Raw genomic sequence first — 18,276 nt, forward strand, 5'->3', positions numbered from 1 at the left:
CAACATAAATTCTGTAGACCGTGAAAAGTCAAACAGTGCTAATTTTCCGCCAGTACCATAATATGATGAGCCATCAACCTAGTAAGTAGTAGCAACCACCAAAGTGCATCACATGCAAATACATATGTATATACTTAACTCTAAAATTATATAGGTATGTATCAATTATATTAATTACGATTGAAAGTGGTTAGTACCAATGTAACAAATGTAACTAGTGTAAGTAGTATAAATAATGTAAGTTATTGTTACAAAATATAATTTTAAATTATAACAATAGTCACCAAACATGAACTAATATTTATTCGGTAATTCCAAAATATTAGATTTACAGGTACCAAAAGAAATATAAATGTCTAGCGGCATATATCTGTTCAAACAATTTTTTTTTATATATTCACGCTTAAATCATATTTTATGCTTGATGTCACACAATGGAGAAGGAATATTATTTCAGCATTCACAAGCGCGATACCTGAAATCGCCGCGAAAAGCGGTCGTCCTTATTTTGTGATGATAATTACACTGTGAAAAAACTAATAGAAACTTATATTAAAGGTCCGAGAATGAGGACGCCTTTCCGGATTGTGTGGAGGCCTGATTCGATGTTGGTACAATCAGAGTTTGATGATGTCCGTTAAGGTAACTACTAAACTAAGATAATGTAGTTGTGGTCAAGACCATAGTAAGACATTTTTGAAAGTAGCATTTGAGTATTAATGGAATTAAGACCTGCAAACATTAAATCGAACCCCTACCAATGTTTTGAGAAGCGAGTATGTTATCAACTACATCAATAAGAGTTGTTGTAGTGCCCCGCTGCTTGCGAAATCCAGATTGAAATGACGGAAGTATATAATTTACTTCGCAATAGCACCTGAGTTGACAATGGACTGCCTGCCTTCTCTAAGATTTTAGTTAAGTAGGGTAAAATATTAATAGGTCTCAGGTCTTTCACACTAGCGGGATTATTATTTTTAGGAACCGGACAAATAGTGGCAGTTGTCCAAAAATAGTCAATGGATTTATTTATGATGGCTGTTAAGACATTTAAAGTTCTTGGCAGGGTTATTATAATCATTTCCATCTTCATTGTATCCACTTCAGTGGCATTTGACTTGTTACTTAAAATATGTTGTTACTTCGTTTTCATGTACTGAGGTTAATCTAAAAGTTGCTGAGATATACCTATGACAATCAATTTAGGTTCGACTTGCATATTATTATCAAGAATATCGAGAAAAGCTTCATTTGTAGCATCAGGATCACGCAAAAACGCTGGAAGTTCAGGTTCATTTTTGAAAGGGACAATCTTTTCCAAATTAACTTGAGTTAACTTTATATTGAGTTTAGTGTGTATCCCTATTATAGTTCTATTGTTAATCATCCATGATCTAATACCAACAACTCTTCTGGCTGTCGTTATATAAGGGACGAAAAGTTTTCATAATTTGATTCGTATTATGTCAACTTACACATAATGTAATATACAAAATAAGAATAATCGATCGCAAACACCTACACTGACAATGTTGTTCCAGTAAATCATACTGCAAATACAATATCTTTGCAGAGACTCAGCAATAAACAACCAAGCCGACCTCGTATTAATCATGTCAGTCTTTACGCATCACTGGCATCCCTCTATAAGTAGGGATAGAAATTTATATCCTCCCTTTAACTCAAGATCTACATAATGTTCGCCATTTTGTTGTCCTTTGTAAATGAAAAAAATGCCAATTTATTATTTAACATAGTTTTAAAAGACGATTAGGAAATGTCACGTTATTATTGTGTTGTTATCTTTATTACGTGTCATACTTATTTATACTTTGCTGTCTGTGCTACAGGTATCTTAAATAAATAAAACTATAATTTTAATACCTTTATTAATAATTAAACTTGCACTTGATGATTTAAGAGTTTAGCTGTTGATATCATTAAGTTTTTTATTTTTTTATGGTACCATGTTGTAACGGAACGTTACAACGTTGTTAAATTATTTTTGAATAAGTAAATTGTTTAATACATTTAACAGTATTAAAAATAGAACACAAATAATTTCTTCACAAATATATATTATATTTTTAAATAATAATTGATTACAAAACATTAAAACCAAAATTTACCATAGACAAAGTTGGTTAAATTCGAATGACGTCGGAGACGCAGAGAGGGGAGGGGTAAACCGAAACCGGTGCGAGCTCTGACAGACAGCGCCAGAACGTCTTCAGAGCCAGTCCACGTGTGACGGGATGAACAAGCTGTGTGCCTAGTGGCAACGCGACACGGCCGTTTATTGGTGGTCATATATACTAGCTTGTCATACTGATATGACCAATGAGAGTTGTTTGTATTGGTGGTCATATTCAACCAGTATTAACACCCTGTAGGCAAATTTGCTTGACTTAAATAATAAAGTACAATCTCTCTCAAAATATAAAACAAAAGTTATGTGTAATTTATCGTCGAAGTTTTTCTTTTCGACGCAAATCTCTTCATGCAAAAGTTCTAATTGTGTTTGAATCGAATAGTCATCATCCACGTACTCCTGCTGTGTTTCCATGTCTGTTGAATATCCCGACTGTTCGTATTCATGCTCTAACTTCTCCATTGCATTGAGCAATCTCAAGATAGAAATGGGATCTTTTTTCTTCATTTCTTTACGCCTGTCCATAGCAGTTGCAGTGCCACTCAGAAATTTAAAACGCAGAAATTCGAAGGGGGCACAGCCACCGCGCCCGTCACCTTTTTCAAATTCAAATTCAAATTCAAAATAATCTTTATTTCATAGGTAAGCATTATTACACTTGAAATCGTCACAATAGTTAAACTCTACCGCTCATTCGTAAGGCAGATTCCCCTGAGAAGAATGAGCAAGAAACTCTAGGGGTTGAGATAGAAGTTGACAAGTTCCATGTGCCAGTATTTCACCAGCATCCTTACTCTTCAAAACTGAGATGCAGCAATGCTAACATTACTGCTTGGCGACAGAAATAAGTTAGGTGGCAGTACTTTGCAGGACAAACGCTTTCACAAGGAGCTCTACTTTCTATTAAAAACAATTTATTCTTTATTCCTTATTTTTGTAAAAGTTGAGTCATTGCCAGTGAGCTTATGCGTTTTGTTCAAAAGACTTATAGAATAATAGGCAAATTCATACAACTAAACAAAAAAAAATTGAAGCAAGGGTTTACATAGTTATAGAAAAATAAACAGTGTCGTTTATCGGGCGATTAATTTTATAGTACGAAATGCTCCAAAATATTCCTTCACTATGACTTGAGCTTGGAGTAAAGAGGAAACTCAGACATCGTAAATAAGTTTTATAGCTGTTTCATTTGTTTCTCGCAAAACTAAGTTACCAGGATTTGGTATGCACAACCCTTGATTAAGAGAATCCTAGGGTTAGACCAAATTTAGCCTAGTTATATAAGATGTTAAATCTATTATACGTACCCTAACATTTCAGTACTAACATCTGGTTTTATTTATAAAGGTACATATTTTACTAAGAAAGCTGGAGAACAAACGAGAGTAAAATTACACGTAATAAACAAGAATGTGCATAATTATCCAAAATAAATTAATATTAACCTCTTAATGTATTTCTTGATAATGTTATCACTCAAAATCATTCAAAATGTTCCTTTATCAAGATATATTAGAAATCTTACTTTATAAAATGTCCTTTAAGATTGAGGGTTTCACTTATTTCACTAATTACTTAAACTATTGTTTTGATGTCACAGGCGAACGATATTTGGTAAACGTTTAAATAAACAGCCTTCTTTTGTGTTCAGTGTAACTATTTATCTTTGTGATTTAAATAATTAAATACTTAATATGGGTGTAATCACTTGACATCGTCAAAAGCGAAATTGTGTTTCCCGGTAGATCATAGTACCAATTTTATAATTTTAAATACTCTATAATCAAATTATTTGTTTGGTTCTAAGAAAGTATAATAACAATGTCAACGGAGAATCGTATGATCTTTTCGCTGCCCATTGCAAATGGATCTCGTATTTCTTGTGCAAAGGGCGATTGACGTTGGAGTTCATCAGAATTCCGTACTGTCCCCAATTCTTTGTCTGGTACTTATCAGTTATGATTCCCGGCTTTTTCGGGCATGCTTGTTTCGATTATTCTCTTCAAAACGAAGTACCTTTTACCTGACTCCGACTCTTTGAGATTTTAGAGATGATTTGACATATATTCATACCGATAGCTGATCATATTCAACAACTCGGAATACAGGCTTTACTTCACACCGGGGTTTTATAGCTATGCCAAGCACAAGACTCGACGCGTATTTAGTACTGCTGCTCCAGATCTGCTAAATATAATAAATATCAACTGACCACTTTGGATTTTGTCATTGAAAAACGTACAAAGAGGCTTATCGGTAACTCGGATTTAGTAGGACAAAAGCTGTAGAAAAACTTGACGGGGTCGTCTCGTCTCTCTAGGGGGAACTTTGCGCGGGCCGTAATTTCGGAGGGACTCCAGTTTCTGTAGACCCTTACGCCTAGCAGATGGATCCTCATGATTACCAACGACCTCACGACGGTGCTCAATCGCGCGGTTTTTTCATAAGTCCTACCCCGGGCAGTGACGAGGAAGTCATCTGCATAGCAGACCGCCCTCGTTTCGCTAAGGAACGGTCCGCGCAGAAGCTAGTCAAAGCCAACAGTCCAACAAGGGCCCAACACGGACCCCTGTGGAACGCCACACCCGGTACGCCACATGAACACGTCGTCCTGATTTACGTTATTACGACAAATACTTACAGAAACTGGGCCAAAAGACAATGGTTTTTTTAGGGTTTTAGAACTGATATTATGTTACGTATGACGGAGCCAGCTATCACTTCAAACGTAATTTATTAAATAAACGATTTACTAGGCTACCTACGAATCATTTTAAATATTCTCGATCATTTTTTCTTTGATTACAAAATGTCACGTCAGTTTGACAGGTTAAACTGGGTATGGTCGGAGAGCCTCGAGGAACTGCAGAGGGATCCATGGGGGCGGCCATACAAAATTGTTATGGGCAAGCTCCGGCCATGGGTCCCTCCGTTGACGACAAGCCTCGATCCTGCGTTCGTGGAGAGGGTGGTCGTCGGGACAAGTGTCGGTGATGGATGAGGACACTTGGTCTGACGATTTCGGCATGACAGATGAGGAGCTGGATCGAGCCGTGAGGCATCTCGGTGCTCGGAACCCTGCGCCTGGCCCGGATGGTGTCCCGGACTAGGGAACCACATCAGACGGCTGTTCACCAATTGTCTCCGGAGCGATGTATTCCCGTCCGGCTGGAAGTCGGCGAGGATGGTCCTTATAAAGAAGGAAAGTCGAACCGCAGACTCTCCCTCTGCATACCGACCCATATGCTTGCTGGACGAGGCCGGCAAGTTGTTTGAAAGAACACTTGCCGAACGGCTCAGCGAGCATCTGTCGCGAGTAGGGCCTGACCTGTCGGAAGACCAGTACGGCTTCCGGCAGGCGCGGTCGACAGTGGACGCGACCCTTCACGTTCGTACACTGTCGACGCAGGTACTGTCCCAGGGCGGAGTGACGTTGGTGGTGAACCTGGATATCGTCAACGCCTCCAACTTCTTGCCCTTGGTTGACCGTTAAGGAGGCGCTCGAGTATCATCGAGTGCCTCCGTACCTGAAGCGAGTTGTCAGGTCCTACCTATGCGTCAGGCACATTACGTACCCAGGTCGGGATGGCGCAAGCCATCGCAGAGAGGTCGTGAGTGGGGTTCCGCAGGGGTCTGTCCTTGGACCACTCCTTTGGAACCTCGTATACGATGCTATCTTGAGGGTCGCACTCCCACCGGGCGTGCATCTGGTGTGTTATGCTGATGACACCCTGGTGATCGCTAGAGGGGAGGACTTCGAGAGGACCATCCGGCTCGCTGCGCTCGGGGTTTCTCGTGTCGTCGAAAAAATTGAGGAGCGAGGAGGATAAGCGCTGTGGTTCCACAAACTCCCGCGAAGGAGGGAACCCCCCAGCTTCTTGATTCGCGTTGGTGACGTCGACGTTCAGGTGGGGCAGTACTTAAAATACTTATGCCTCATCCTGGACGGTCGCTGGGATTTCGAGGAGCACTTCCGGCGCCTGGTTCCCCGGATCGATAGGGTGGCGGGTGCATTGCACCGGTTGCTGCCCAACCTGGGGAGCCCTTCGGAGGGAGTTTGCCGTTTATACGGTGTATGGGGCAGCTGTCTGGTCACATCGACTGACGGGCGTCTGGCGTTGCAGAGCATTGCTCAATGGCGTGCAGCACCGCATGGCCATAAGGATCGCACGAAAATAACGCACCGTATCCTTTGACGTGGCGACTGTCCTGGTGCGGTTTCCCCCGCTGGACATTCTGGCGGAGAAGGACACGCGTTTTTACGCGCGCCTCCGCCAGGCAGAGGAAGCTGCGCCGCCGGAAGTGCGGTGGCAGGAACGCCGACGGGCGTTAGAGAAGTGGCGCGAGAGGCTGGAACAGCTGTGGATCTCGCGCCAGCGCGATCCTGCCCAACCTCGAAGTCTGGTTGATCCAGCAGAAGTGCGTCACCACGTTCCGACTGACACAGATACCACCTCACTCAGAGATTACCTCACACGGATGCTTCGATGAGTATCTGAATCGGATGGGATGCGAGTCGACGACACAGTGCCACCACTGTGAGAGGGACCAGGATTCCACCCAGCACACGCTGGAGGAGTGCCCCGCATGGGCCTCCGAGCGGAACATCCTGGTTGGCCGGATCGGGCGAGATCTCTCTCCGCCAGGCATAGTAGCGGCTATGTTAGCGGATCAAGAGTCCCATGAGGCAGTTGTCTCCTTTTGTGAAGCGGTGATGATTCAGAAGGAGGTCGCCGAGTGTGATCGGGAGAGGGTCGATCCCGCTCGGCGGCGGCGTACCTTCGCGGCTGCGGGCGATCGGAGCGGGGGCTTCGTTCGCCAGTAAGTTAGGCAGTCGCGAGGAAGACGACGGGGCGGTGTGGCCCGCTTCGTCGTGAGGAAAGGAGGGAGAGGACGTAGCTCTTGCTAGTTGCTAGGGGGTTCCGGTGCGCAAAGTCGATCCCGGATCCTTCCCACTAGAGAAGGCCACCGTGAGGTTTTAGCCGGTAGAAGTCCGGGATAACCTCCCGCTACCCCCGCGGCGGAGAGGTATCCTAGGAGGATTTCCCCACGCAAGAAAAAGGGTATGGTTGGAGAGAGCTTTTTGGGTAGGTTGCTTGGACAGTGAAGACGTACCGCCTCGCCTTCTCTGAACGTGTCGCGTGATATTTAGAGTCCGTTTTAACCTTATCCATATGTTATACTTTCGGACTAATTACTGTGAAAAGTGCATAAAATAACTAATTGTAATCAGTTGACGTTACTATTTTACCGCCGGCTGAACGAATTGATAACGAAGAGTGAATGAACCGATTATCAACTAATTCCTGACTAAATCTGCGTTGAGCATGTTTCCTTCAACGTCTCCTTTTCCGGCCTTAACTCCGACATGTATATTTAGGTCACTGAATCGAAACATGAAATCAGTTTGTTTTCTGTCAGCTACACTTTTTTTAGGGCAGAATTTTTTAACTTTTGTTCTTGCCGTGGGGTTTGCTACCATATTTGTATTTAAGATAGACTTGTCATAAAGTTAATCTAAAACGTACTTTATAGCAGCCTACTGTATTGATGTTGTTAAATAGATGTAAAATGAGTTCAAGTAGAGAATGCTGACGTGTTTTGCTACAATACATGTTCAAAGAAAACAAAAAAATGATAATGACTTGTTACTTTAAAATATTGGGATCAATAGAAACAATCGTAGCCTGTAACTTATTTTGATTTCAACGCCCTTGATGATCAAAAGCGAAACGCCCGTTCCCTCACTCAGAGGAAAGTGCCTATACCCAGATTTCACCAGCTACAAGAGTTAAGTGAGGATGTGTCTTGTCAACGAGGTGAAAAAATTTACAGCTATGGACGACTGCTATCAAGGATGGTGGGCTTGAGCAGTAATTGGCCATCATGTGCGTATGCACTTGATGTCAGATTGCTGCTGGGGTTTAACAATGGAGTATTCAAAAATTCATACAAAAATGTCACGGAAAAGAAATGTCTGAAGTGTACAGTGACTTGGTTCATTGATGTTCCTTCATCTTTGTTTATAATTAAAAATATTTTCATCATTATGATGAAAATATTTTTAATTTAAAAAATCCATGTTTATTTGATCCATGAATTTTTGCTTGAAATAGTATAACGTATATTTCATAAATTAGTTATTCATCATAAAATTTGAAATTGAACTACTAGGCAAAAATCAATGTTATATTTGAATTCAGGGCATCAAGTTCATATGAAATTAGCTGCAAATGTCCTGATTCTGTCACAAAAATAGCTGTTGACCTGTGGAATTGCAAGTATTTATAATGCAAAATCTATATTTAAGTAGCAGTCTGCTAGTGATAGTCAATATATACAAGTACTTGAAAACAATTTTAAAAACGTTTATTTGAATTTTTGTTTTAAAACCACTTCTAATACATAACGTACAAAAATTTTTATATTAATTAACAAATGGCTTAATATCTGATTATGATTAAATTATACTTTTAATTCAATTAGTTTTCATTATCACTTGGATCAGGCGATTGTGTTCAATAGAAAATCTATTATATTTGTCGCCTTTGGCTAGTGTCAACTCGAATAAACGTTCGGTGTAAAGATCACTTCACTTTATGGGCTGGATTCAATTAACTAATTACTCAGCTTTTGTTTCTTGTTGACAAAGCTATTTATGATGTCAATGTATTCATATCATTCATGTTATAAAACTGGGTAATCCGATGAAATAACACACTGTCACTTTTAAAAGAGATTTTTAAGTTAAAAGTAGATTTAGTGAAATTTTATTATTGAATTTGACAAAAATTTCATATAATGGGCTAAAAATACACATAATAATTAATGTGGATAATTATTAATACAAAGATCGAACACTCAGAAAAAAAATTTTCGATCCGGCCGGATTCTTCTTAATTCTTCTAGCATACTTTTATACCATACCATGCTAGAAGAAGTCGGTTCGAATCCGGCCGAAATTTTTATTGAATTGATAGAATATCAAATATACGCGAAAAAACAAATATACGCGATTTAAATCCGGATAAATAGTGTCATTGCCTATGATAGAATATCAATTCAATAAAAATTTAAATACAATGAATAGCGACATCTCTAGCCGTGTCTGGTGGCTGTAAAGGTATCTAACTGGGTGACTAAATATCATAGATTTCTCATAGAAGGCGTTACGGCTAAAAAGTCGTTGAAAAACCAAATACAAAGATACGACGCAAGCACACAGAAAAAATCATGAGGTGCGCTGGTTCGTTCCGTGGCTTAGTTGGTATAGCGTCTGGCACAGTATGCTACAAGACGTCAGTTCGAATTCGGCCGGATCGAAGGAGCTTTTCTGAGTGTTCGAACTTTGTATTAATAAATATAACAAACTAGTGGAGCAATTTCACGTAAAAATAATTGAACATCAATTAAAAAAAAATTTAAATACAATGAGTAGCGACATTCGGGGCTGGTAGCTGTAAAGGTATCTAACTGGGTGACGAAATAACATAGATGGCGCAACGGCTAAAAAGTTGTTGAAAAAATAAAATAAAAAGATACTACGCAAACATATAGAAAAATTCGCGAGATCCGTTAGTTCTTTCCGTGACTTAGTTGGTGTAGCGTCTGGCACGGTATGCTAGAAGACGTCGGTTCGAATCAGGCCGGTTCGAAGGATTTTTTTCTGAGTGTTCCATCTTTGTATTAATAATTATAACAAACTAGTGGAGTAATTTCACACAAAAATAATTGAATATGAATGCAATAAAAATTTGAATGAATGTGGATATTTTTGTGTTCAAAGAAAACCTTAATGGAATATAATTATTTCAGGAAATAAGTAAAAGATTCATTATTCCATGGGCATCGGTTGTGACCAATTTTGTGTGATGAGGTTTATACCAAAAAACTGGATGTTAATAAGAATATTACAGGCAGCAGAAGTAGTAGGAATTGGTTACACATTTACTAAAAGAAATAATCTAAAAATTGCTAAAATACTAATATCTTGCAATTTTCAAATGTTATTCAAAGTAGTTACCTTGAATAACATTTTACTTTAACTGCCTCCGTGGCCGAACGGTTACCGTACCGGACTGCTACGTAGAGGTCCCAGATTCGAGAGGCCGGGAGAAATATTTGTGTTTCACATTTATTTCTCTCCTAACTTTGGGTGTGTTTTGTGTTTGTCTATGTGTATGTCCGTGGCAACTGCGACACAGGGTTTGCCTAGTGCGGTGTCATGTTGAATGTGTGTGTTATTAGTTACTAAAGGTGTGAAATTTTGAGTCAACTGATCATCTTACTGTTTATTTTGCCGCAGAATCTAAGGTTTTGATGTTAAAGCGATAGTAGTAACGTTTAAAAAGTTGTAAGTGTTATTTTAAAGAAGGTAGATAACGGAATTGCCTTTTTAAAAATATTATGTTGAAATTTTATATTTTACTTCTTATATGATAGAAATAATATTTTCCGTAGCATGAGATTACAATCCCTCGATCCATAATGGAAGTAGTACATAATAGTACGTTACATAGTATGTACAGTCGATGCCTAAGATACCTATAATCTAGCCGCCGATACTTTGGTTCTGAGAGCTAACTTGTGCACTTCTCGTATTCAACAAAAAAGTGTAGAGGAATTCCATTTTTTTAGTTGTATTTATGTAATTTAGTTAAAGATAAAAAATGAGCTCAAAAAATTCCTTTGAAAAAAAAGGAAATTTTTGGGCTCATTTTTGATTATACATAATTAGCAACTAATGAGTTGCTAATTATGTAATAAGGATTTACGGAATTATTATACGGAAATACTATTACATTTAAGGAATTATTAGTAACAGGTATCTTACGGCGTTGACTCACAGTACAGGGAATTCCCTTGTTGAGATCAGGCAATCAACTACATTAAAAATTGCGCAACACTTAATTTCCACTACATTAATATATAAATACTCAGCATAAGAACTATGCTACAGGGAATATTGTTTAATGGCATGGAGTCCGCAATTTGTATTATTTAGTGTACAATGAAGTTTAAATAAATAAATAAAATATTTGGCTGACATTTAGGGTGTTCCGAGTCTGTTGATTCTTAATAGTTGCTCTATAACGACGAGTAACATTTATTGAGCATAAATTTATGAACAAAATATACAAGTCCAATTTCTTATGTCGCATTACAATAACAAGACATGTTGTTTCATGCATTAAGTAGCAGCGGTATTAATGCTATGATTTAACCTAAATGACATCTAAAACGTAACTAGGGTTCACATCTACCCCGCAAAGTTGTGGATTGTTAAACACCCATCAGCGGACTCTGCGGTCAGTCCTACGAATTATCGTCGTTTAATCTGCCCAGCATTATGTGGCCTGAAACCGCATTTCTGTGATAATGTTATTATACTTTTATTTTTTTAAAGTAAGTATACTTTTATTTTTACATTTTATGACAGAAGTGGAATAGCATATACTAACGTTTTGGCTTTGGTTTGGATAATGATAAGAAAAGACAGAAAGCGATTTGAGATGTAATGCTGGAGAAGAATAGTTGGACGAAAAGAAAATAAGGAGGTGTTAAGTAAAGAGGACATTTATTAAAGATAATAGAGAACCGAAGGGGAAAGATGTTTGGGCATCTACACGACACGACAGTTTTCTTAGAAACATCATAGAAGAAGAAGGAGGGGAAGATCCAAGGATAGAGAGGCAGATGACGACCGAGACAAAATTATTCAGATCGAATAAGGGAAAAAGTTAATGTCGTGTAGTTATCGACAGCTGAACAGAAATGGTTGGCGATTACTATACCGACTAGAGCATAGTTCTTAAATAAGAAGGAGAAGAACATTTTGGTTAGAATTATATGAAAACCTGTAAACAAAAAAGGTTAATTAATTAGTATAGCGATCACTGAAAATATGGTAATAGTATACACATAGTATTCTATATAAATGATGGGAATTTGTGTAACGACGTTTATTACTTATCATAATCCTCTTTTATAATGATTTCTTTCTCCTATCATAATAGTAGGTCCATTAGTGTTGTCAGAAGTTATGCATGGCATTATACTCGCGTCAATAAAGCGCAAACCAGACATTTTATGCACTTTTAGTCTGCTTTGTGAGCAGCAGAGCAATTTTTATCAGATCCCATTTTAGCAGTCCCTACAGGGTTGTGTGCTCTTGGAACTACATTAATGCAGATACAGGTCCAATACTCTTTATTGTCAAGTTCAAAATTATCACATTAGGGCAAATTAAGTCTTTCTAAAAACCCTCCGACAGCTTTAAAATAAGAAGCCTTAACAATCTTCGTCAGCATTTTTATATCTTCGACACTTAGTTCTAAGTCTCTTTGATCATTAAAATTTATTTATTTATAAATTTAGTTTTCTTAGTCTACCCATAACTTGTTCTAAGGGTTCATACCAAGATAGTCGTTGATCAACCAGAACTCCCAAGTATTTAGTATGAGTAACTCTATTGATATTTGAACAGGAGCAGACTATAGAACTATAGAATTTGCTAATTGGTTCTAGTCTGGGTGTTCTGCATAGTGCCCCAGAGTGACTTCCGTTGCTCTGGTAATCACAGTACAAGTTTTTTTTAAGAATTGCAGAAGAAAGCTGTGACGCGTCCCACATCGCGCTCCCACTCGCCACAGCGCCGGCCGACCGTACGTCATGGAAAGTTCCGCGGACCGATGCCGACGCGAGCGGCACAGGTGAGCGAAGACGAGACTACAAAAGGTCGCCAGCCGGAACGAGCGATACACTCATTGGAGGAGCTTGCTACGGTAGGAACCTCAACCGGGCGTGGGACTGATGCAGAGTAATTGTAGCGCGTGACGAAGATGTGCCCAGGTCGTGCGAATTGCTCGTCTTCCGCCCCCCGTAGGGACTATCCTCTCCCGTCCGTCTCCTGGGTTGGGTAGCGATTGCTGGGTGTGACCAAGGTGTGTCCAGGCCGTGCAAATCGCTCACCCTTGACCCCCGCATACCCACCTAACCCCTGTCCGCGTCCTGTGTTGGGAGAACAATTGCTGCGTGTGACCAAGGTGTGTCCAGGCCGTGCGAATTGTTCACCCTTCAACACCGTAAACCTACCCTTTAGCTCAACGTCGTCACTTGATTAGTTAGGGTAGTAACCCTGCGTGGTTCATGTAATTCTAGTATACTTAAGAGGTGAATTTATTACTTATTGTAAACCGATCAATAAACGATCAATGTTAAAACTGGGTGTTGGTTTCCTTCGTTAGTTGTAGAACCTTGGATAAATTCCTGTAGGTAACAATAGTGTGCATGTCCCGACCGCACCCCGGGAATATGCTACATTACAAAGCATACAATATAATATATGAAATAATCGAAGATCTATAATAATATTTTATTTATTCACTCTCACAAAAGGAAGATAGTAATAAGATCTAAAGTTACCAACTTTAAAGTAAGAGATCTCCAGGCTCCGACAATCATAACTTATAATGTGTTTAAATTAATGCCACGCTATATAAATGTGTAGAGATTGTTCTTTAAATTATTAGGAGCTTAGATCGAGTGCACTAAAAATCGCACAACATACAATACTACGACAAAAAATATATTACAATACTATTTGAATACACTGCATAAAAATTTCGCTACGGGTATAATTTGGTTGAGTTTTAGGGAGTAATATTTATTGGGCATACATTTTTGAACAAATATACAAAATCGAATTCTTATGTAGCATTACAATAAAACATATGTTATTTAATGTAATGCAGCGATAATAGTTTACCCTAAACGACATCTAAAACGTAAGCAGGGTTTGCATCTAGTCCGCAAAGTTGTGGATGCTTAAACACCCATCAGGGGACGCCGCGGTCAGTCTCACGACTTATCGTCGTTTAATCTGCCCAGCATTATGTGGCCTGAAACCGCTATTCCGTGATAGCGTTGTTTATACTTACTTTTATTTTTAGATTTTATGACACACAAGGATTACTTAACGGTTTTGGTTTGGATAATGATACGAAAAAACTGAGAGCGATTTGAGATGTGATGCTGGAGAAGAATAGAAGGATTAGTTTGATGGAAAGAAAAACCAATGAGGAGGTGTTAAGACTAGTGTAAGAAAAGAGAAGCTTCTTAGAGACTACAGAGAATCGAAGGGAAAAAATGTTTGTGCATTTGATATGTAGCGAGTTACTGAAATTATGTAAACGGGTTCACAAATATCTATTTCAATATTTCATTGTTTTTATTGATTTGTACCATTTTACCATTTTATATTAAATAAAAAATGTACGCACAAACGGACACATGCAGGCGCCGACTTTTTATATATATAGTCTTAACTGCGTCACACCGCGGAACCGGTCCCGGCGTCGAACGAGTGGCGCGAGTGCATCACTGCACCGCGGGGCGCCCTTCTCTAGTCGCTAAATAGCTTCTATCGAAGTTGCATATCATCGTATGCTTGTCGCTGCTTACATGTGTGTCGTGCGTGCTGTATGCCTAGTGCCCATATTGCGGATTGTTTTTATTTCTGCCTTTACCTCGGACGTGACTTATTCGCGTAAAACACGACGAAAGGTGGAGAGGCTCGGTTAGTGTTAATACCCACTTCAGATACATCACTATAGTTTCGAAGGAAAGAGAGGCAGAAGACGACTGAAGCAAAGTTATGTGTACCAGATAAAGTAAGAAGTTAATTTCGTATCGTATCAAGAAATCAAATTTGGAGAACTGAACAGAGATGGTTTCGAGACCGAGAAGAGCTTAGCTCTTAAATAAGAAGAAGAAAAACGTTTTGGCAAGAATTACATGAAAACCTATGAACAAAGAAAGAAGTCGATTAATATAAAATATTGCGTTTGGTGCAATCATTGACAATTAGAGTTTTTATCTAGTGTGATAACATTGAAAGTATAAAAATACAAAATAAATATTGCATTGTATATAAATTACGAGAGTATTTGTAAAACTGTCTATTAATTATTATAATCCTCTTTTATAATATCTGCTCCCCTTTCTCCTATCATAATAGTAGGCGCATTTGTGTTGCCAGAGGTTATGCTTGGCATTATACTCGCATCAATAACGCGCAAACCTGTTGTTTTATGTACTTTTAGTCTACTGCTTACAACAGAGCAATTTTTATTAGATCCCATTTTAGAAGTCCCTACAGGGTTGTGTGCTCCTGTAACTACATTAATGCAGATACAAGTCCAATACTCTTTACTGTCAAGTTCAAAATTATCACATTCGGGCAAATTAAGTCTTCCTAAAAACCCTCCGACAGCTTTAAAATAAGAAGCCTTAACAATCTTCGTCAGCATTTTTATACCTTCAACACTTAGTTCTAAGTCTCTTTGATCATCAAAATAATTATAATAAATGTTAGGTTTATCTTTAGGATTGCTTGTATGCAATGATATATTTCCTGTGGAATATGGATGCAACAAATTAAACTCAAATAGATAAAGTGCAAATTTTGAGTTCTGCTTGACAACAGAATTTGCTATAGGTTTTTTATAACTTGACTTTATCCAATTACGAGCGTCTTTGGACTTTTTAATAAAAAACCTAAAACGGTTTTGAAACATTGGACGAATTGCATTTTCTTCATTTGAGTAAAAGTTAACAATGTCACTAATACTATTTTCAGCCAAATATCCTGTGCGATGATAGAGATATTTAATTACCTCTAAATTTACGTCTATTTCGTTTTTTGTACCCGGTTCATTTCCATAAATTGTAACCGGAACTACAAGGTGGTCATGTAAATTTTGTCCTACAGCTTGCAAATCTACAATACATACGATATCTTTCGATTCCAAATGTTCTCTTGGACCTATACCAGAGAGCATCAGTAATTGCGGTGTGTTAATAGATCCCGCACTTAGTATAATTTCTTTGTTTGCGAAAAAATTCATTATTGTACCGTGTCGTTCCACTTCAACTCCAAACGCTATTTTATTAAAGTCGTTTATTAATACTCTAGTCACGTAAGAGTTTTTAATAACTTTTAAGTTTGGTCGGTTTTTGGCTGTGACAAGATATGTTGAAGCTGTACTTTGTCTTTTTCCATTTGCCATAGTTACAACCGCCTTTCCAGATCCAATTATACTTTCAGCACTAACGTCTTGTATATTACTAAAACCAATTTCGTCCCAAGATGCTAAAACCTTTTCAGTAATTGAATGATAAGTGCTATTGACTATGTTAAGAATTTGCGGTCCATTTTGTCCATATAAATTTGCGCTAACTCCATTTTTAAGTATGTTTTCACTCTGCATGTTTTCTGATTTTATAAAAGATTCGAGTACTAAGCTAGGATGCCATTCTGAGTTGCCTTCATCGTACCATTTTTGAAAGTCTTGATTGTTACCACGTATGTAAAGCATGTCATTCATGGCTCCACTACCTCCGAGCATTTTTCCTCTCGGCCATGATACAGTTCCATTAAGGTTAGCCTGACTAGTTATACCATTTTTAATTGTGTGGTACTGCCAATCGAAGTTTGAGCCAAACAGCCCCATATTCATATGCGGTATCTGTATAAAATAATAATAATTATATCAACAATGTTCTTATCTTTAAATACACGAGGCAAAACAGGTAGGTAGATGCTTATATCTGTTTAAGGACCTTCTTTACTTACATTTGTTATAGTCTGAACAACGTTGGAAATTAGGACGACTAAACAGCAAGGGTAAAAGACTTACAAGACTTTCTGCTGGAGCATTGTCACCTGCTTCAATTAATAACACATTCCATTTTTTAATTTCGCTCAATCTATTAGCGACAACACATCCTGCCGTGCCAGCACCCACTATCACGAAATCAAATCTTTCCCCATCTGAAAGAAATATAATTTAGAATTATTTCATGTTCTGTTACACAGTGTCCTCTTCGATTCTCTAGAGATATAAACTTATAGATACTGGCTTTGTTACCCCTTTACTATACACGTTTTAAAGAATGTGTAGAATCTGAGTTTTTTATTGTTTTTCTTACTTCAAGAGTAGCGAGTTTTTTTTTAAAGTAACGCCAAGTTTGTATCTGGAAAACTGTATTTATTTGTAACTATCCATAAAATATCTATATAATCTAGTCCAATATTGTTCACAGTACAGTATTAAACATTTTTTATCGTGCAGTAATGCATGCCAGCATTTTGAACACATCGTCGCGGGTGTACACTTTTATTCAAGTGATTTTAACTTCTTAATACGAGCACGAAAAGCATTTTATTCCTTCAGTTAGTTTCTTGTATAAGGTAAAAAAATGTAATGAAAAGCAGACCGTGAACATCGTCGTCCGCAGGCCAGTCCTCGTCGATGAGACATTGTGCAGCTGCGATGAATTGCAGAGCTGATGCAAAAGTCTGAGCTGCTGTTCCAGTAGACACGATACATGTTTCGCTTAAATTGCTGAAACTTTTAGAGAAACATCATTGTATATGTTTCCAATATTTATGTTTTACCTTTTTACTCCGTAAATCTGACGGTGATCTAGTCTATAGCGCTAAAGAGAAAGCCAACTTACTGGGAACTCTCTTTGCTTCGAACTCGACTATCGACGATGGCGGAGCTGGTGCGGTACCTTCATGCCAGAAATCATTATAACGCAACAGCGGGTTTGGCAAGAGTTTGCTTTCGCTCAATATTCATAAGGCAAGTGGCCTAGACGGTATACATAGTGGTGCTTAAAGTGTGTGCTCCGGAGCTCACAGAGCGGACAGAAGCATATGAGCCGTCATCGGCGGTAGTTGCTCTGACGGTTGGACATTAACGCTGGTGTTTCGCAAGTTTCTGTGCTGTCCCCAACGCTGTTTTTGCTGCACATCAATGATATGCTGTCTACAGACGGCATTCACTGTTACGCGCATGACAGCACGGTGGACACCTATCACACTGGCCATGCTAAGTCCCCTTGGTCTTTCGTAGAGGAGAGCCGTAAGCAACATGTGTAACAAACAGAAAAAACCCTGGAGAGGGTTTCTGATTGAGGACGATTAAACTTAGTCCAATTTAACCCCAGCAAGACACAAGTATGCGCGTTCACCGCTAAAAAGATTCCATTTGCTGCAGACCTTCAGTTTCAGAACAAGCCATTAAATATCTCGGAGAGCATCGGGACCTTTAGTG

At 38.7% G+C, this 18,276-nt stretch overlaps 1 protein-coding gene and 1 long non-coding RNA gene across 2 annotated transcripts; one reads left to right on the forward strand and one right to left on the reverse strand.

Moving 5' to 3' along the window:
• Window positions 1-46: 46 nt before the first annotated feature.
• LOC113228582 lies at window positions 47-13,261 on the forward strand. The gene is made up of 3 exons (XR_003310322.1): window positions 47-81; window positions 559-642; window positions 12,752-13,261. It is a non-coding gene; the product is annotated as an uncharacterized LOC113228582 (long non-coding RNA).
• A 1,853-nt stretch (window positions 13,262-15,114) lies between these two features.
• LOC113228634 (glucose dehydrogenase [FAD, quinone]-like) lies at window positions 15,115-18,050 on the reverse strand. Its single transcript, XM_026461989.1, has 5 exons — window positions 17,860-18,050; window positions 17,432-17,559; window positions 16,852-16,985; window positions 15,861-16,680; window positions 15,115-15,566 (listed from the first exon to the last, which is right to left on the reverse strand). The coding sequence occupies exons 1-5, from the start codon at window positions 18,048-18,050 to the stop codon at window positions 15,115-15,117; spliced, it is 1,725 nt and encodes a 574-aa protein (XP_026317774.1).
• Window positions 18,051-18,276: the final 226 nt, after the last annotated feature.

The sequence above is a fragment of the Hyposmocoma kahamanoa genome, unplaced genomic scaffold (genome assembly GCF_003589595.1).
Source record: "Hyposmocoma kahamanoa isolate Upper Pololo Valley unplaced genomic scaffold, ASM358959v1 232, whole genome shotgun sequence".
NCBI lineage: Eukaryota > Metazoa > Arthropoda > Insecta > Lepidoptera > Cosmopterigidae > Hyposmocoma > Hyposmocoma kahamanoa.